The 19,858-nt window shown below is 48.2% G+C and overlaps 2 protein-coding genes across 2 annotated transcripts; one reads left to right on the top strand and one right to left on the bottom strand.

Annotated features, from left to right (window-relative positions):
- Window positions 1-2,929: 2,929 nt before the first annotated feature.
- LHFPL5 (LHFPL tetraspan subfamily member 5) lies at window positions 2,930-9,942 on the bottom strand. The gene is made up of 2 exons (XM_037520876.2): window positions 9,531-9,942; window positions 2,930-3,216 (listed from the first exon to the last, which is right to left on the bottom strand). Exons 1-2 carry the CDS (start codon window positions 9,940-9,942, stop codon window positions 2,930-2,932), a joined length of 699 nt encoding a protein of 232 aa, XP_037376773.2.
- A 6,620-nt stretch (window positions 9,943-16,562) lies between these two features.
- CLPS (colipase) lies at window positions 16,563-17,897 on the top strand. The gene is made up of 3 exons (XM_037520875.2): window positions 16,563-16,808; window positions 17,081-17,203; window positions 17,637-17,897. Exons 1-3 carry the CDS (start codon window positions 16,722-16,724, stop codon window positions 17,769-17,771), a joined length of 345 nt encoding a protein of 114 aa, XP_037376772.1. The 5' UTR covers window positions 16,563-16,721; the 3' UTR covers window positions 17,772-17,897.
- Window positions 17,898-19,858: the final 1,961 nt, after the last annotated feature.

Genomic DNA, 19,858 nt, shown 5'->3' with positions numbered 1-19,858 from the left:
TCAGCAGTGTATCACGGTATATCCGCCTGTTCTGCTCCCCACTCTGTCTCTGCTGAATCCTCTCACCACCACCCCCACCTCTGGCCTACACCCCAATTCTTGCATGCATGCATAAATAAAAGTAAATCTTAAAAAAAAAAAAAGCAATAGAGGCCTTCATTAAGCATCTAAATGTATTCAGCAAGGTTATGTGATATGTCCAAAAAGGCAATTAACAAAAATAATCAATCCTGTATGATACTGAGGGAACTAAAATATGAAAATGAATGCCTAAAAAGACAAGGATGAGGGATATGAAAGGAAAGGAACAAGGAAGGAGAATAAAGTAAATCGACATTTTAGTATAAAAAAGTGTCTAGAAAACACTTTAAAAGAGAATTTAAATAAGAGCACTTTAAAGAGAATTTATATGAATAAATTTCTTTCTGGACAAAAAAATCCCTTCTGAAAAAGAAAAATGCAAATGAGTAATATAAAATTGCTGCACAAGTATATCCAGGCAGATTAAGGATGGCCCTGCTTGAAGCTAAAAGCCAGGCAAAAATGCCTCCCGAAGCTCTGCTGAGTCATTCCTGAAAAAGCTTCCATCACTGCTGAAAGTGCTAGTTGTGCAAATGCTGCTGGAATTCCTAACTGCAGCCTTTTCACACAGAGTTGCAATGAGGATGTGATAAAAATGGTCCTTATGAACAAACTTTACACCACTCCCGTCCATGAAGGAGTCTTAGTAAACACGAATTCTGTAACAGGGTGGTGCCCAGGAAAAGGGGAGGTTCCAGGTTCCCAGCGCCACCCAAAGAAGGGTGGAGCTGAGCAGGGAGAGAAGAAGCTGCAGAGGAGACTGAGGAAGGAAGGAAGCAGGATGGAGCCAGAAGGAGACCTGGAGGAGGCGCATGGAGCAGAGAGACACGTGAAGAAGCTGCGCTTGCCTCTTGGTCCTGGACTGGTTGACAAAGATGAGGGGAGAAACCCATGGGGAGGTTAACAGTGGCAGCTTTTATCTTATTTTTATTTTGCTCTTTTCCTCCCGGATTTGTCTGGCTGTTTTTGACCCTTTTCTATGGGTTTCTGTGGGAAGGTGCTTTAGACTCATGGCAGACTTTTGGGACTTGCTCTGGGCCAATCCCATTTGGGTGGATTTTCACCCACGAGGGGATGGGTAACTTCAGGTGCTTGATTCTGAAACTATATTCTTTGCCTTTTCTATATTGCACACTAATTGTATTAAAGTTCCTTTCCATTAAATGTTTATATGTTTTGTCTTGATGCGGCAGACGGCAGAACCTATTTAGAACTGGCAGGTTAGGGGAGTTTGGGGCTTCTGGGGTCTCCCTCTCCCTGCCCTTAACAATCCCATGTTCCTCCCCTTTACCTGGCCCTCAAGGGACCCAGGCTGTAAGCATTCCCAAAACTCAGGAGTTACAGGACTCTACTGCAGTGGAAAGAAATCTATTATCTCCTTGACCCAGCTCATTTTGTAATTTGGTTTCCATCTTTAGCCACAAAACTTCTGTGAGTCTCTCTTCTTCCATCTCCAAGGAAGGATGAGATGTTTCCAACTACTTCCCCAGGGAAAAGTGCACTTTGGCTGAGCCAGAAAAGACCCAAATTCCGGGTTCCTATTAGCCACCATCTTTCCAGGTGGCTAGAAAGGTGAGTCTTCTTTTAAGGCTTCAAGTTCCTCATCTGGGAAGGATCTTGGTCATTGGGGAAAAGGGGGTTTGCTTCTAGTTCAAGTAGAAGGGGGAAATGAAGACCGCTCTGGGGAAAGGAGCCTGGAGGAGTCTCCAGGGTGTGACAGGCCCCTCACAGAGGCCACCTGGCATGAGGGTCAGAGTGCCTTTCTATTGCTGATTGTTTTCCATTTCCCCTTTATCTTGGCCCTCCCCTTTGTGTTCTGCAGCATCTGGGTATTTCAGCTCTTGTATCTTTTTTTTTTTTTCAGCTCTTGTATCTTAATGACAAAGTGCCTCTGGGAGGAACTAGCTGGTTCCGGCACTGGTAGGAACAGCAAACTGCAAAAACCTGGTGTTGTCTAAAGGCCTTGACAAGCCACGCTGCTAAGAGAACAACCACAGATGCCGGCATGGCAGCCTACGTGAGCCCCACGCCTCCCCACGCAATCACCTCCTGAGTCTGAGAAGGCAAGGTGGCTGCTTGGGACATCTGGCCTGCCACCCCCAGGTTGCTGGCAACTGATTCAAGCTGCTTTCCTTATATCGGACTCTATCTGCAGCATCGTGGTTCCCGTGCGACCAGTGGCTGGACCCGGCCCACATGAGTTGTCATTTTTGGATTCATAAGAGTGTGAGACGGATCTTGCCCTATGACTAGAAGTAGATCTTTACATGCTGAAAATTTAGCCCCTCAAGACAGATAGGGGATAATCCTAATCCTAACCCGGGGCAGAGTTCAATGAGAGGCAATCAAAGGAAGCTTCCTGAAGAAACCCCTGGTTCTCAAGCACCAGCTACCACTGACTTTTATAACTGGGGGCAGCATTTGGACTAGAGGGAATTGAAACAGGAGTGGACATACAGGGAAGCCCCAGACCAACCAGAGGACGCACACGCCGCTATCATCTACAATCCTGAAGCTGCCATACCTGCACCCTAACCTAGTTTCTCTTTCTGCCCCAACAACTCAACCCCTCCACTCTCTTGTCCCTCTCTCCACCTCCCAAACTGCCAGGATTGCTTCAAGACCCAGCCTTGCTGCCTTCTTCTAGGGGAGGCGATGCCCAGCCCCCACCCCGAGCTGGATCAGGGCTGGAGCCTGAGGGTGCACCAGAGCCAGGGGCCAGCCTTCTGTCACAGGGCTGTGTGCCATCTCGTGCCAGCTAGCTTACAACCCTCCCTGGCCTCTGGCTTCTAGGGCAAGCACTGTGTCTTACTGGGCTTGTTCCCACCCCTTCTCCAAGAGCCACGCCTCAGGAGCCTTGCTCAGGAGGCCCTGCCTCCCTGAGGGAGCGCGAGTTACCATTGCCATCTGCCTTGTAGTCATCAGGGAGGAGCTTGTCCTGTCGGTAGCCCAGCACGAAGGCCAGGAAGGAGAGGATGAGGGCGTCCCCGATGCTGAGGATGGCCAGCATGAAAGCCCAGCGGATGGTGCAGTGACCCAGCGTGTACTTGCCGGTCTGCTCCCCGCACATGCGCCGCACCTCACTGGAGTCCCAACCGTCCGGATAGACCAGGCAGCCAATCATCAGACCTGTGGCTGAGGTGGAAGGGGACAGTGGGTCAGGCTGGGCGTGCTCAGTGCTCCCCTTGCACCTTATGCCCTGCCTGGCACTCACAGTCATCTGGTCACTTACCTTCTTGTGTCCATGGCTTGAGAAGCACAGGGCCAGCTCCTAGCGTCTTTCTTTTTTTTTTTTACATTTTTTTTATTTTTATATTCCCCATACAATTGCACCCCCCCCCCTTGTTTTTATCCCAAGCCCTCCTTTCCCCGCCCTCCACCACCCATAGTGTGTCTCTGGTTCATAGTTGTTTGTTGATTTTGATATTTTCTTTCTTATAGTTATTCTTTTTCCTGGTCCCTTATTTAAGTTTTCTAGATTCCTGCTATGAGTGAGACCATCCGGTATTTTTCTTTTTCTTTCTGGCTTATTTCGCTGAACATGATCCCTTCAGCTCCATCCATGTTGCTGCAAATTGCATGTGTTTATCTTTTTTGAATGCTGAGTAATATTCCATGGTGTATATGTACCACATCTTCTTGATCCAGTCATCTATTTTTGGGCATTTGGGTTGTTTCCATAGCTTAGCTATTGTAAACAGTGCTGCTATAAACATAGGCGTGCAGGTGCTCTTTGGAATTGATGTTTCTGTGTCCTTTGGGTAAATACCTAGAAGTGGAATTGCTGGATCATATGGATCCTAGCATCTTTCTTGTAGAACATAAGGTGGGAAATGGAGGTGCCAAGAGCTACCCACTGGGAGCCAGGGGGCAGGGGCAGGAGCAGATACCTCAGCTCAGTTGGGTTCTGCCACCTCCGGAGGTCCACAGGGTGTGAGACAGACCTTGCCCTATGACAAGAAGACCTTGCCCTATGGAACTTATATGCTGAAAAGTTAGTCCTCAAGGTTGCCCTACCAGGCCCTCAGCCAGCGTCTCACTGGATTCAGGGAGGTACTGCCCACCCTGGCTTCAAGAACCCTCCAAAATCTTATCCCAGCCCACAGAACACATTAGTCCTAAGTCAGACAATTATTTCTAGTTCAACAACTCTGAAAAACTGCAACAAGAAAGCTTCAGGCCATAGCCTTATTAGAAATATGTTTCCTGGGCCTCTCTGGTGGCACAAGAAGTGAAGACGCAGCTTATGAAGCAGTTTATGAAGCCACTGCAGCACGAGTTCTATCCCCGGCCAGGGAGCTACCCACATGGCGCAGCAGACCTCTCCTGACTCGCCCGCTGCTCCCCTCAGCAGTGTATTTCAGTCAGTATTCCTGTTCTGTTCCCCACTTTGTGTCTGGTGAGTCCTCTCACCCTCCACACTCTGGCCTGTACCCCAGTTCTTGTATGCATAAATCAATCTTTTTTTAAAAAAAAAGAAATATGTTTCCTCTTTGAAGCAAACAATGGTATTCTGTCTTAGATTCGAGGAATGCAGGAATTTCCCCAGCCTCATCCCTGGCTGCTTTCTTCCTGAGCCTTCCATTCAAGCAAACAGGTCTCTGCACCCTTACCCACTACAGCATAGTGCAGTTACCCACACTCCCTGAATTTAAAATCCTCTGAAACATTTGTTTAAAAAGTTGACTCCCAGGGCAGAGCTGTGCTCAGAAGTCCCTGTTTTTGAAAGCACTCTTTCAGGTGATTCTTTCAATAGGGAAAAAGGAAAACATTAGAGCAGACTGCCTGGGTTTCAAGTCCAGCTGTTCCCTAACTTCTGTGTAACTCAAGCAAGCTACTTAAGTTATTTTTTTTTGGGGGGGAGGCCTTAGTTTCCTCACCTGTAAAACAGGGATAATAATAGCACTCACCTATTTGGGGTTGTGGTGCATTTCAAATAAGTTAATATTGGAAAATTACTATTTTTAACTACTCTTTTTTTTTAAAGATTTATTTATTTATGCATACAAGAGCTGGGGCACAGGCCAGAGATGTGGGGGGTGAGAGGATTCACCAGAGCCAGAGTGGGGAACAGAACAGGCAGACTGACTGAAGTACACTGTTGAGGGGAGCAGCGGACGAGTCAGGAGAGGTCTGCTGCAACATGTGGGTTGCTACCTGGCCGGCCGGGATTGAACTCATGCTGCAGAGGCTTCAGATTGCTTCATGGTGCTGTGCTTAACCCCTTGCACTACCAGGGAGGCCCGACAGTTAACTACTCTTATTCCACCTATGCCTCCACCAATAATATTTATAGACAAAAATTCCATTGTCCCCACTCCCCCAACCTCTCCCATGCCTTCCCACCATGCCACCACCCACCACTGCTGCATAGACAGGTGAGAGTCCTGGGACGTGACCAAGGGGACCCCAAACACAACCACCATGCAGGCATGTGGTGCCGTCCCTCCTGTGTGCCACTTCCTCACACAGGCCTGGGGGCTCCTTAGTCCCCAAACTGCACCCTGCCCAGGAGTCCCTCAGAGAAGTGATTCACCAGACCCAAAGTTACCTACTCTGGACTCAGCTTGTTTTGCAAAGAAGTCAGCAGATCAAACAAGGCACAGTAAAGGGTAAAGATCAGAGTGCTATAAGTCACATATTATAAAAGTTCTGACAAAAGTTCTATAAGTCACATATTAAAGCCCCATTTTACAGTCACAAAGAAACCAAGGGACCCAGGCATGACAGAGCCAAGCTCTGAATTCACAACTGACTTTCTGGATTTCAAAGTCACTTCTCTCTATACCCAGAACTGAAGAGTATTTCAAACGTACTGATAACTGAGAAATGTTTCAGGAAGAGACTTAGAGGTGGAGAAGGGGGGCCCGCCCACGTATTTTTGATAAAACCTGTGACCCTCCCTACTAGGTGCGAGACCAGCTCTTTGGCGCCTGGCATAGCCTTAAGTTTAATGGGGGGGTGGGGGTGTGTGTGCATGGGTGAATATGGAAAGGAGCTGCCCTTCTAGACTTTCTGTTCTCTCCATCACTCCTCCCCTTGGCCACCTACCCCTTCCCTAGTATCTCCCCATAGGGGCTCTGAGCTGGCAACAGGTTGTTACTATTTTAACTACAGTCCTCTGTGAGCTGCCCCACCTGCCTATGGTCCTGGAAACAGTGGAGATTCACCCCATTTGTGATATCTCAGGGCTTAAATAGAGATGAGCATGGTATTCTCAGCAAGTTTACTTACACTTTCTAAAGGATTTTTTTTTTTAAGATTTATTTATTTATTTATACAAGCACTGGGTACAGTCAGAAGCGCGGGAGGGTGAGAGAATTCACCAGAGCCAGAGCAGGGAACAGAACAGGCAGAAGAACCAAGGTACACAGCTGAGGGGAGCAGCGGGTGCGGCAGGAGAGGTCTGCGTACCATGTGGGACCCTCGCCGGTGGCTGGGGATCGAACTGGCGCTGCAGAGGCTGCAGGCAGCTTCGCAGCCCAGTGCTCAACCGCTGCACCACCAGGGGAGGCCCAAGTTTACTTACACTTTCTGACTTCCAATCAATAATATTTGATTCATAGCAGGACTGAGGTCTAAGTGTGATCATGTCTAGAAGAGGCCTGTTATTATTACTGACATTGAAGTCTGATGAAAATAATGATGGTGGATGTGGATGTCATCAGAGCTATTCATAAATAGTCCAGGTCCATAGTAGGATTTTACTTCCTGCCCCTTGTCCCTTGAAGTTAGGCAAGGCCATATGACTTCCTTTGGCAAGTAAAACATAAGCAGAAATGTATACACTTCTAAGCCACAACATTTAATTGTAAGTGGGAAACCTTGTAGCACTCCCTTTTCCTCTGCAATGACAATAGTCCTATGACAACTGATACTCTGGCTTCCAGAAAACAGTGAGAGCTGATGCCAACAGATCCTCAAGAAAGAAACCTTTGTTTTGAACCACTAAAAATTGAGTATTGTTTATTATTGTGACATCACCTCACCCACACTGTCTGAAAGTTGTGTTTTTCACACACGCACTGTGCAGGTTGTTTTACATGCATTAGATCATTTCCATCTTTGCAATAAACTAACTTGTAATCGGGGGTACTGTTACTACACCTACAAAAGAGGTTACCCAGACTCAGAGAGAGACAAGCAACTTGTCCAACCTCCTGTGTTTCTAGAAGCTCAGCCAGCACCTGGCATCCAGAAGAACAATTAACATTGTTAAATTACAGGGCCTCCCTGGTGGCACAGGTGTTAAAGACAGCGCTATCAAGCTATTGCCAGCCACTGCGGTATGAATTCAATCCCCGGTCAGGGAGCAACCCACATGGCACAGCAGACCTCTCCTGCCTTGCCCGTTGCTCCCCTCAGCAGTGTGTTTCAGTAGATCCTCCTGTTCTGCTCCCCACTCTCTCTGTGAATCCTCTCAACCCCACCCCCTGCACCTCTGGCTTACACCCCAGTTCTTATATGCATAAATAAATAAATCTAAAAAAAACTGTTAAATTACAGCACACACACTCAGACACACACACACACACACACACACACACACACACACTTCAAATGGATATATCTCCCAGCTGTTGGCTACAGAGCACACTCCCTAAAGCCCTCCTCCATTTGACTCATTTTCCATGGAAAATGACACTGCCTTTGCTCTCCCCTAACTTAAATGTTTCATGGGATGGAACCTGGCCACCCCTGCTTTCAGTTTCTCCAGCTCAATGACCCAGCAGATGGCTTGGTGAGCCTTCCCCCCACCAGACCCCCCCTGCCACTCCCAGCACTGCCTGTTTAGCAAATGGCACCTGTTGTAGGAGATCGGGGGAGGAGAGTGGTACAGTGAATGAGAATGGACAGCTCTATTTCCACTACCCCATAACCCTGATATGGAGGACCAACTGGCGAACATTCTGGGTTCCATTCTACAACTGTCACAAAACTGCTAAATCTTCATTCCCCCTCCTTACTCCTCACTGCCCACAAATATTTGCCTCAGCCTCTCCCTCACCAAATAGAGAGACTACAAATAAAAGGGGAGATAAGGGACCTTAGGGAGGAAACTGGGGTGAGAGCTCTGGTGCCATGTAAGCATTCTGAGTACAGCTTTGGGATCAAAACATTCCCTATCTGTGTGCTCAAATATTAGTTTCCCACGAGGGGCCTTGTTTGTAAGATGGGAAGGTCCATCTACACTGGATCCTGATGAGGCTCCTCCAGATGATATAAAAAAGGTATTTTATGAATTATTGTAGTTATGTAAATGTGTGACTCCATGAAAATGTCTGAAATACATCTAGTTTCTTGGGGCCCACTTGCTTTAATTCTCCTCTGTCCTTAGTTTACCAGTTGATCCGCTATAGCCATGGACAAGTCAGCCCCAGATTCTTCATCTGTAGTTGGGGAGGAGGCTACAGAGCTGACACTTGAGCTTATGTATTTGATTACAGGGATTCTATTCCATTTCCCTGTTAAGGACAACACTGTTTCTCATTCTAACCCACCATGTCAAGATGGTTTCCTCTAGTCTGCAGTCCCCAGCACTGCTCCAGAACATCTCCCAATACAGACAATCTAGGTGTGGTCTTTGGGGTGGAAAGGGACCAAGGGCTGCAGGACAAGATGCTATCCCACATCTTCTTGAGCTCTCGAGAGCAGGGCCAGCTGAGTCAAGGCCCAGAAACAGGGGAGGCAAGGAAGGCCTTACTTCTGGGCACCACGAGTAGCTACCAACCCCACATAGTTTTAAAAGACCCCGATCTGCCCCATCTCAAAATATCATTCTCATTTGTTGCCTCCAGTGTGGAATTCTATAATTTGAGAACAAAGATTTTCACTCCACAATGGAAGATGGGACTTACGTGCAAATTTCTATGGGAGAGGTTATACTCAGCATAAAACTTCAAACAAATGACTGACCTTAGATCTCCCTGAGAGCAGTTTGGTGTGGAAGAGAAAGAACGAGGGCAGGGATGTGGCAAACCTTAAAGGAGAGAAAGAACAAATACCTGGAAATGGGAGATGGGAACATCTAGATGTGCTCGACTGGCATCATTATTTTACCCCGGGACTGGGTCCTATTCCCACATGGCTGACAATGGAAACTTCCTTTTTTCTTTCTTCTGATTAGCAACAATTGTTGGTGTGGTGGTGTTGGAGTCAGGACACCTGCTTTCTTCTAACAACTAGCTGTGTGCTCCTGGGCAAGTCACTTTCCCTTTCTAGATCTCAGCTCCTCTTCTGCAAAATGAAAAGGTTGAACAATTTGACCTCTAAGCTCCTTTTATTCTAGACATTCTAAGATTCTCTGTTCCTCAGAGACTTCCACATAGCACTGGGTAAGGCTGGGCCAAAGGAAGACAACTGAGTAGGGGACCCAGAGCCTCCATAGAGGGTGGGATGGTGCAGCTGCACCTGTGGTCCCTGCCTGCCCTCCCAATAACCCAGCTCACCAGCAGCCAGCTGCATCCATGCACAGATCTTGTAGACGGTGGCAGTGTTGCAGATAAAGAACAGGCTGAAGCAGATGATAGAGCCAATGATGAGGAACATGGCCAAGGCCACAAAGAACATGGCAGTCTTGAAGGCTCTGGAAGGAATGGAGGAGAAGTCCAGCGGACCACCCTTGCAGATGAGCTCGGAGGACAGCACATTGCCCACGCAGTAGGAGAAAAGGCCAAAGTAGCCTGCCTGGGGCGTGTTGACGCTGTCACCAATCCAGTAGGGCTGAATGAAGAGGGCCATGACCAACACGGAAAAGCAGATGGTGAGCGTGCCCCACATCACGCCCACAGCCCTCGAGTTCCGCACATAGTTGGTATGGTAGATCTTGGCTGCCTCCTGGGCAGGGAGTAACTTCACCATGGTGAGAGTGCCAGGCTGAGGGCTGGGAGCCTGGCAGCTGGAAGTCGGTGGCTTTGCAGATCGAAGTCCAGAAGAGGGTCACTCGTCAGGGGTATTTGGAAAGGAGGCTGAAGGCAAGACACAAGATGAAGGTCCATCCAAGGTGAAGGAAAGAGGATTAACAGGCCAAGGAGGGCGACCTTGGCTTCTTCAGGGAAAGCTTGTCCGGGTGGTGGCTGTGTTTGCTCTAACCGGGCTGTCTCCTGCCTCCTCTCAGTCCCGCCAGGGTCTCAGGCCTGCCGGCCCCTTCCCCTTCCCTGCCCGCCCTGCCCTTCCCCCTTTCGGGCGCAGCGCTCCAGAGAGCTGCGGCCCCTTCGCGGCGGCCGGGTCCCTCCGTTGTCCAGCCAGGCGCCCGCTGCTTCAGCACCGCGGCCAGCGCCCCGAGGCTCGGGAGGAGGGCGGGGCCCCGCAGCCGCGGAGCGCGCGGAGACACCGACCCCGGCTGGGGGAGGCGCGGCGAGCCTCCCGAACCGCCCACCCCGCACCCCACCGAGGGGAACAAAGAAGACCCATTTTCACCCTCCTGAGTGAAAAGGACAAGAGATGGGAGGGTGGCGGGCTGCGCCGGTCACGTTCCTTCCTCTGGCTTCACTCCCGTCGCAAAACCCCTTGCTGAGCGCGGTCGCCCTTCGCCCCTGCCCTGCCTGCCTCCCTGCACACCCTCCTGGAACCGCCTTCCCTTGGAGACCAGCAGTCTTTCCCGCCGCTGGTTTCCCTTCTCAGGCGTAACATCAACGACTTCTAAGAGGCTAGGTTGGAGGCTACCTTCCCGAGGCAAAAGAATTACCGAGATGGAAGGAACAGGGTGCCTGAGCGCAAAGACCGCGAGCTAGTCACACATTATGTGGATGTGTATGCATTTTGTACATGGGTTTCTTGTTTTTGTTTTTGCCACGCAGACTGATAGAAGCAACTGCAGAAACAACCACAAGTGGGCCTCCCTGGTGGCGCAAGGGGTTAGGCACCGCACTATGAAGCTGTCCATAGCTTCTGCAGCATGAGCTCGATCCCTGGGCAGGGAGCAACCCACATGGCACAGCAGACCTCTCCTGTCTTGCCCACTGCTCCCCTCAGCAGTGTATTTCAGTCAGTCTGCCTGTTCTGCTACCCACTCTGTCTCTGGTGGATCCTCTCACACCCCCCACATCTCTGGCCTGTGCCCCAGCTCCTGTATGTATAAATAAATAAATCTTTTTAAAAAGAAAAAGAAACAACCACAAAGTACAGCAAAGAACCTTCCTATGAGTCTTCCAAGAACTTACATATGCTTTTGGTTCATCACAATGTCTTTTGATTATTTTTTTTATTTAGTCTTTTTTGTATTATGTTTTTCTTGTTAATGTTTCTTCCCTTGCCTTTTTTTCTCAAAATATCTCTTTCTTCTAATTGTATTGTTAAATACATGACTAGGGTAGAAAACTCGGAAGATTTAGGAAAGCCACAGAAAAGAATAAAAATCATTCGTAATCCCACCATGGGAGAGACAAGATCATCCTAAAAGCATGAAGTTCATCTCCAGACAGATCTGGATTTGAGTTTACCAAGTCACTTAGTTTAGCTAAGTGACCATCATGGATTTAATCTTCCTGAGCCTCAGTTTCTTTATCTGTAAGATGGGGATGATAATAGTTCATTATTGCACAAAGGTTAGGGAAAATAGGATCTGTAAAATGTTTAGCCTAGGGCCTCCCATAAAAAGTTCTAAAAATGTTCTATTATTAATAGTATTACAATTATTATCTCCTTTAATATTTTAGTGCATTTTCCTGCTTTTGCACATGCCATTGTCTTATACAGTTAGATAATAACATATATGCAATTGAGCATCCAGGGTTTTTTCACTTAGCATTACCCCGAAAATATTTTCACATTTTACTATTTTTTTCAAAAACATGATTTTCATGCCTGTGCACCATAATTGATGAATCATTTCCTTTTTGAGGATGCTTTGGTAGTTTCCAGTTTTCCTCTATTAAAACGAACCCTGTGGGCGCGAAGGGTTAAGACACAGCATTATGAAGTTACCAATAGCCACTGCAGTTCGATCCCAGGCCAGGGAGGTGACCCACATGGCACAGCAGACCTCTCCTGACTGGCCCACTGCTCCCCTCAGCAATGTATTTCAGTTGATCTGCCTGTTCTGTTCCCCACTTTCTCTGGTAAATCCCCCACACCCCCCACACCTTTGGCCTGTACCCCAGTTCTTGTATGCATAAATAATAAATCTTTAAAAATAAATAAATAAAAACAATAAATAAATAAAAAGAACTCTGCCCTGAACTTATTTGTGCCATTGCCCATGTTTCATCTTTCTCTTAGATCGCTTAGGTCTTGTGACCAGGCTTCACCATCAAACTGGAAGTTCATCAAGAGCACAGCCTGCATTTCATCATCAGACTGGATGATTTCCTAGAGCAATGATGTCTTCCCCCATTCAGAAAAGGCCACAGGCTGGAGTCAAACTCTTAGGCATGGTTGACCCCCTTTGCTTAGCCTGCCCAGAAGGCCTCTCCTCTGAGAATAGTCTCTCCTACTTTCAAAGGCCATGCAGACCCTAGAGACAGGGCCACATGGGTGACCTACACTCAGCCATCAGTCTCTCCCTTGGGAATCTAACCTGGTGGTAGATTGACATCAGGAAAAAAAAGTGTTGCTTAGTCAGCTCTCAGGAAACACTGCATGAAGTCCTGCTACTGAGAGCTTTAGCGTCTTCCCTGTCTCCCCTCCTTCCTAAGAGAGCCCTTCCTAGTCCTTCTTCAATTCTGTGACCCACTCAATATCCCTCCATTACCTTCCCTTTTGCTTCCATTAGCCATTGTAGGTTTTGGCTATTAGCATAAAGGAGCCGTAACTGATCCAAATATTGGCTCCAGAAAAGGGGCTTCAGGTGCCCAGGATCAGGCAAAAGGTTCTGGAATTCTTGTTTACGTTTGAAATTGGAGAAACAGCAGGCCAACATTCATAGATGAGAAACAGCTAATCAAATTATCAGCTGCAAACAACAGGGATTATGTACCCTCTGTTGGGATTATGTACCCAACAGGGTCAAGCTCTGGGGAACTGAATGACTTTGGCCATAGACAGACTTTAAAGAATGAATAAATCAGGAGGCCTCCCCAGTGGTGCAGCGGGTTGAGCACAGCACTGTGAAGCTGTCCACAGCCTCTGCGGCATGGGTTCGATTTCCGGCCGGCCAGAGAGATTCCTACACGGCTTGGCGGACCGCTCCTGCCTCGCCCGCTGCTCCCCTCAGCAGTACTTTCAGTCTGTCTGCCTGTTCTGCTCCCCGCTCTGTCTCTGATGATTCCTCTCACCCCTCCCACACCTCTGGCCTGTACCCCAGTTATTGTACAAATAAAAAAAATAAATCTTTAAATAAAAAAATGAATGAATAAATCAGAAACACACAGTAGGGTGGCTGCTTATAAAAGCAGTGAATAATGTCAAGCAGACAATCTTGAATGTCTAGTTTACTGATTCAAGGAATAAGATGAACTTCAAAACCTTTTTGTGATATGGCTCAAACAATCTGTTAAGGCTAGTTGCTACAGGCCATAGGGCCACTGAGATGACATTGGGAAGTATGGGTGTATTAACCTGCAAGACCTCACACCCATGCCATGTTCCTGGATGGTTCGATCAAATCACCTCAGGAACTGGTAGAATCTTCACCTTGGCCCCCTGATCCTCGAGCTAAACATTAATACGGGAAGAGCACAGTCAAAGCTTTGGATGCTCCCTCTCATTCTCTAAAATAATAATTCAAAATCAGTATTTTGTCCCTGGGAAAGCAGTAAAATTAGTAACTAGCAATGCCTGGAAGGATGCAGGGGAAGTGATCCCTATGTCTTGTGGTATTTGTGACATTTGTGGCATTTGTGGTATTTGTAACTGTCCTTAAGACCTTATTTCCAGTTAACAGGAGCAAAGATGGGCTCATTTGCTATCACAGTCAACAGGGGCCTGCCCATGTTGGGTGCGCATCCCATACACCAAGAGGCCTGACAGCACCCCAAACCCCACCATCCCAGGTGGTAGGAGTTAACCAGGAAGAATTTTACTCCTTTTATTTGTTTTTTAATTGAGGTAAAGTACCTACATTACATACAGAAAATGATAAAATATTAAACACAGCACTAGAATTTTTATGTATGTCACCAACACCCCACATCAAGATTTAGAACAATTCCATCACTCCAGAAGGCTCCCTCCTGCCCTGTCCCAATCAGTATCTTTCCCAGGGGTAAACCTGACAGACTTATCACCATGGGTTTGTTTTGCCTCCTCTTGAACTTCATGTGAATGGAATCACACAGCCTATTCTTTGCTTTGCTCAGGCAACATTATGCCTATGAGATTAATTTATATGATTACACATGGGAACCAGAAATCAGCTCGTTTTGAAGAGGGGAACTCCAAAGCAAAACACTCTTTAGACTGGAAAAGGTGTGATTAAACCTTCAAAGGTTTTGTTACAAAAAGTACTTAAATCTTGCTCACATTTTGGAAGCACTTACATGGTCAATATTCTCTTTGTTATATATACTCTTCATTTGTAAGAGAGAAAAACTCCTTTCTTCTCTGGAAGCTGATTGTGACTAGGACTAAAGCACTTCATGGTTCTGATAAGGGCTGGTGGGGGAGGGGAGTGGCTAGGACACTTGCGTGATACAGTGAGAAACCTGCACACACACGTTGCTTATGGCCTGTCTACTCTGAGTTAATTTTCCAGCCAATGGACACATCTGCAGGAGTGTGAGGAGCCAGTGCTATGGGAAGACCAGACTCTGCACACTAGGACACACCTGAGGCAGGGTATCTAGAGAAGTGATGAGGAGCTCTGGGGGTGGGGGTGGATATCATGGGCTCCTGGCAAAGGTGAAGGCCTGCTCACTGCTGAACAACTGTCTTTGTTCAACTCACTATAAAAAGCCCGCTAAAAATGAAAGGTTAAGGCAGTTTCTTCTAGTTGTTACCCCCTCATCATCCAGATTGCTGGCTGTCTGATTAAAGCACACTTTAAAGATTCAATTCTGTCTCTACTTCATTGACTTTTTTTTTTTTTAAAGATTTATTTATTTATTTATACAAGCACTGGGTACAGTCAGAAGCGCGGGAGGGTGAGAGAATTCACCAGAGCCAGAGCGGGGAGCAGAGCAGCCAGAAGGACCGAAGTACACTGCTGAGGGGAGCAGCGGGCGGCAGGAGAGGTCTGCGCGCCATGTGAGACCTCCTCCGTGGCCAGGGAGCAGCCGGGGATCGAACCGGCGCCACGGAGGTGGCGGGCAGCTTCGGAACCCAGTGCTCAACCGCTGCGCCACCGGGGAGGCCCTACTTCATTGACTTTTGGTGGTGACATGTGGCCTGAACTCTGGTCTTCACTGATGGAAACAGTTCCTTCCGTTACTCTTTCCCAGCTCCTAATCTTCATTTGTAAGAAGGGAAAGGAATTTACACACACACACACACACACACACCCTTCCTTTGGTTCAGCTTCCAGGAGTATTGGAGGTGGGAGGGAGAAAATGAGGAGAAAAGGAGGGGCCAGGATGTGCTCATGGAGAAAAGTGGTTTTAAACACTGGATTCCATAAAAATAAGAGAGAATAGTGTTCATTTATCAATGGTATTTCTTTGTCTTGGAATTGAGTGAGTTTCTCTTATTTTGAGAGTTTTCTGGAACCTCCTCCAGCTGTAGAGTGGAGTAGAGTAAGGGTGAGAGCAAGGGGGTGATCTTACACTGGCTGAGCACCTACAATATGCCAGACACTCCCACATACCTTGTTTTATTTAGGTCTGAAGTGCCTGAGTGAACAGGCTTGTGGAGCTCACGAAATTTAAATAACTTGTCCAAGGTCAGATAGCTAGTCAGTGCTGAGTTTTGAAGCCAAGTTTGACTGGATCAAAGCCATGCTGGAGGCAACCCAGTCTGGGGCCTTCAAAGGGGGCCTCACTTCCACCTCCGGGACCGGATGGAGTTCCTGGCACAGCCACCAGTCCTTCAGGAAACCTGCTGGGGTCCCACACCTGAGCACACTCAGCTGTGTCTTTCCCAGCTTCCAGCCCCTAGGTCACCCAAAGCCTCACAAGACTCCTCATTCTCAGCCAAGACTAACAAATGCTCACATCCTAGGTGCCTCTCTCGTCCTCCTAGCCACAGCACTGCCAAGAAGCTCTGGGCACTGGGAGTAAATAACAACAGAAAAGACAACAGTAGCTAATGCTTACATACTGCTTACATGCGCGAGCCTCTGGTGAGATACATATATATAAATAAATATATATATATGTGTGTGTCTATATGCACATGCCTATATATCACACATATGGAACATATTAATGTTAATTCACTTAACCTTCAAAATTCTTGAAATTATCCTCAAATGACAGATACAGAGGCTCAGAACAGATGAATTGTCCAGCTATTAACTTGTTCCAGAATCCACACTCTTTAACCATGATGCAACATTGCCCCACACACATATAAACATACATGCACAAAAGTACTGGGTGCCCAGCTGCCGCTCAGCCACCTTATCAGGACACCCTCCTCACCCCCCGCACCCCCCCAACCCCCAGCAGATTGGCCACAGCTGGCGTCTGCTCACGGTAGGCACTAAAGATAGGGAAGGTGGGTCACACGTGGACAGGGCCTCTTTTATAGCCCCACCACCCCAGTTGGCTCTGCCTTCCACCACCTGACCTTCTGCCTGCTGCCTACACGAGCTGTGCACACTCATCATGGAGAAGATCCTGGTCCTTCTGCTTGTCACTGTCCTCGCAGTGGCCTATGCTGTTCCTGACCCCCGAGGCATCATTGTCAACCTGGTAAGAATTTCTTCAGGGGAGGAGTCACCTCAGCCCCCAGGCAGGGTATCCTCCCTCTCCCACCTCCCCCACCCCAATTCCAGGACTGCTTTTCTGGCACTACACTGCCCACTTCTCAGGTGGGTGGGGGGCTGGAGTGGGCAGAGAGGCCCCTAGGCCCAGGGTGGGAGTCCTTCACACACGCCACCACCAGGGGAGGCGCTGTCAGCATGGCGGGCTGTGGGTGAGGTCTGCGGAGAGAAGCGCCCTGGGCTGACTGGCTGCTCCGGCAGGACGAGGGAGAGCTCTGCCTGAACAGCATGCAGTGCAAGAGCCGCTGCTGCCATCGTGATACCGGAATGAGCCTGGCCCGCTGCGCACCCAAGGCCAGCGAGAACAGCGAGTGCTCTGCCAAGGTGGGTGCGGAGGAGTTGTGCGGGCGGGGGGGGGGGGCGGGGGGCTGTGGGGGAGGGACAGCGCCCAGAAGGAACGCTCCCTTGAGGCTTCCAGCTGGGGTCAGGGAGAGTTTCACTCTGCACCCTCAGAGATGAAAAGCGGAACATCGACAGGTTTCCCAGCACTGTCCTAACCTGGCCAGTGAAATGCATGGAGGCAGGGAGTGGTATCCCTATTTTACGGCGGGTAAATAGAGGCTTCCCAGAGATCGAGTTAGTGCAAGTGAGCAAAGGACTGGAGACCAGGCCTGGCCCACAGCGCCCCCTGCTGGGGCCGTCGGGAGAAGCACCGCTGAAAAGACAAGCTGGGCGGGCGGAGTGTCAGGTCAGGCCGGAGAGAGACGCCCAAGCAGCCCCCACAGCCTGCGAGTGCTCTGGTTCCCTGTCTCCGCAGACACTCTATGGGGTTTACTACAAGTGTCCCTGTGAGCGGGGCCTGACCTGTGAGGTGGACAAGACCATTGTGGGCTCCATCACCAACACTAACTTTGGTACCTGCCTTGATGCTGGCCGTCGCTCCAGGGAGTGAGACCATCCTGCACCCAGCCCGGCACATCGCAGGACGCTCCTCCTCCACTGCCCCCGACTGCTCACCCCCTTGACCAGAGCCTCTGTTTTCTGATTGGGTTCTTGGTGATTAAAGCCTATCCTGCAAACCTTCCCCAGGCTCCTGGGTGTTCTTGCTAAATCAGTGTTTTCCTTACGGTCATCTCAAAGGATGTGTTTGGGACCAGGCAGGATGAGACTGGACAGACTGGAGACAAGATTGCAAAGCAAGGACACTCTGGCTGGGAATGTCTCCTTTTCCTGGGAAGTAATCACACCTCCCTGAGCTGTGTCCTGGAGTTCTCAGACAGACAGGGGTATAGGCACACAACACACAAGCACACACACTGTTCTGAGCTGTCAGAGCTGACAGCTAGCTGACATGACCCCTGTGTTAAGGTGTCAGATGACTAACAATTGCCATGGACTTGCTTTGTGTTAGAAAATGATCCTAGGAGAAAATTTATTTTATCAATAAATTATATGTATTTGTTTTATTTTAAAAAGTTACAAAATTTTCTATAAATATTATTATTTTTATAGATTTATTTATTTATACAAGAACTGGGGTACAGGCCAGAGGCATGGGAGGGTGGGAAAATCCACGAGAGACAGAACAGGGAGCAGAACAGGCAGGACAGAAATACACTGCTGAGGGGAGAAGCAGGCACGACAGGAGCGTTCTGTCATGCCATGTGGGTTTCTCCCTGGCCGGCTGGGTGGGAAGAACAGAACAGGCGCTGTAGAAGCTGCATGCAGCTTCACAGGGCTGCGCTCAACTTGCTGCGCCACCGGGGAGGCCCAAAATTTTCTATAAATGAAAGAATCAGAGAGGTTAAACAACTTACCCAAATGTCACATCATGAGAAAAAGCTGACACCTCACCCCATACTTTTGCTATCATTCCCTGTTCTTACTCAAATTTCCATACTGACAAATAAGTGAATTTTAGGGAATTCGTTTGGGTTTAATATAAGAAATATAATACCCCCTGGAGCCTTCAAACCTCGATTACCTTAAGCCTGAGGTCCTTGTCACTGAGATATGCAAGTGAAGATTCACTAATCCCTTGGTGGGAATTCTGGAGAGAGGCTCACACAAAGTTTGGAGGACCTTGAACTCAATGAAATTATGATGGTTCTCCCAGCCTGGGGAGTTTATAGTTCCAAGATCAACAAATCCTTTCATAATCGTTAGGTTTATGAGTTAGGACTGGATTCAGCTCTAAGTAACAAAAAAATCCAAAGCAAATATGGCTTAAATAAATAGGAGTCTATATTGGAGTCTAAATTTCTCATGAATGCAGAAGTCCAGAGATAGGAAGTGCTGGCATTTGTTTGGATGCTGGCAGATCGGCATTTGCCTTGGTCTTCTTTCGTCACTGGACGAATGCCTTCATAGTGGCTGCTTATACCATATCATCACAACCACCTAATACCACTTGCTAATGCGATAGTTAAGCCAAAGATTACACAGTCCTGTAATAAATATGTAGGTCAAGAAAGAGTAGCCTAACAGATAGAGGGTTTTGAGGGCAGTGGGTTGTCCCCACCAGACAATTGCCTTTTGTCCTTAAATAATAGAACCCCCAATCTTTGTAGTTTCCCACATGGATGCCCAGGTGAAAACTACATTTCCCAGTCTCCCTTGCAGCTAATTGCAGCCATGTGACAAATTTTGCCCAATGGAATGGAAGTGAAAATCAGGCCATGGCTTGGTCTTTTAGGAAGGGTGAAGCATTTGCTATTGCTCTACCTCCTTTCTTCCAACTGGAATGTAAACCCAACAGATATGGTGATGAGTCATCTATGACTATATGGTGTAAAGAAACATCTTAAGGGCCTCCCCTGGTGGCACAGTGGTTGAGCGCTGGGCTGCGAAGCTGCCCACAGCCTCTGCAGCACTGGTTCAATCCCCGGCTGCCTGCGAGGGTCCCACATGGAGTGCAGACCTCTCCTGACGCACCTGCTGCTCCCCTCAGCAGTGTACTTCGTCAGTCTGCCTGTTCTGTTCCCCGCTCTGGCTCTGGTGAATTCTCTCACCCTCCTGCGCTTCTGACTATACCCAGTG

This window comes from Talpa occidentalis, unplaced genomic scaffold, assembly GCF_014898055.3.
Source record: "Talpa occidentalis isolate TD23 unplaced genomic scaffold, MPIMG_talOcc4v2.1 talOcc4.2, whole genome shotgun sequence".
Lineage (NCBI taxonomy): Eukaryota > Metazoa > Chordata > Mammalia > Eulipotyphla > Talpidae > Talpa > Talpa occidentalis.
Note: the sequence above shows the minus strand (reverse complement) of the source record. Positions and strands in the feature narration are given on the sequence as shown.

Coding starts and splice junctions, on each gene's coding strand:
- LHFPL5 (XM_037520876.2), bottom strand. CDS start 9,942: ATGGTGAAGTTACTCCCTGCCCAGGAGGCAGCCAAGATCTACCATACC. Junction 3,217..9,530: donor ATGGATGCAGCTGGCTGCTG/GTGAGCTGGGTT, acceptor CTTCCACCTCAG/CCACAGGTCTGATGATTGGC.
- CLPS (XM_037520875.2), top strand. CDS start 16,722: ATGGAGAAGATCCTGGTCCTTCTGCTTGTCACTGTCCTCGCAGTGGCC. Junction 16,809..17,080: donor GAGGCATCATTGTCAACCTG/GTAAGAATTTCT, acceptor CTGCTCCGGCAG/GACGAGGGAGAGCTCTGCCT. Junction 17,204..17,636: donor ACAGCGAGTGCTCTGCCAAG/GTGGGTGCGGAG, acceptor CTGTCTCCGCAG/ACACTCTATGGGGTTTACTA.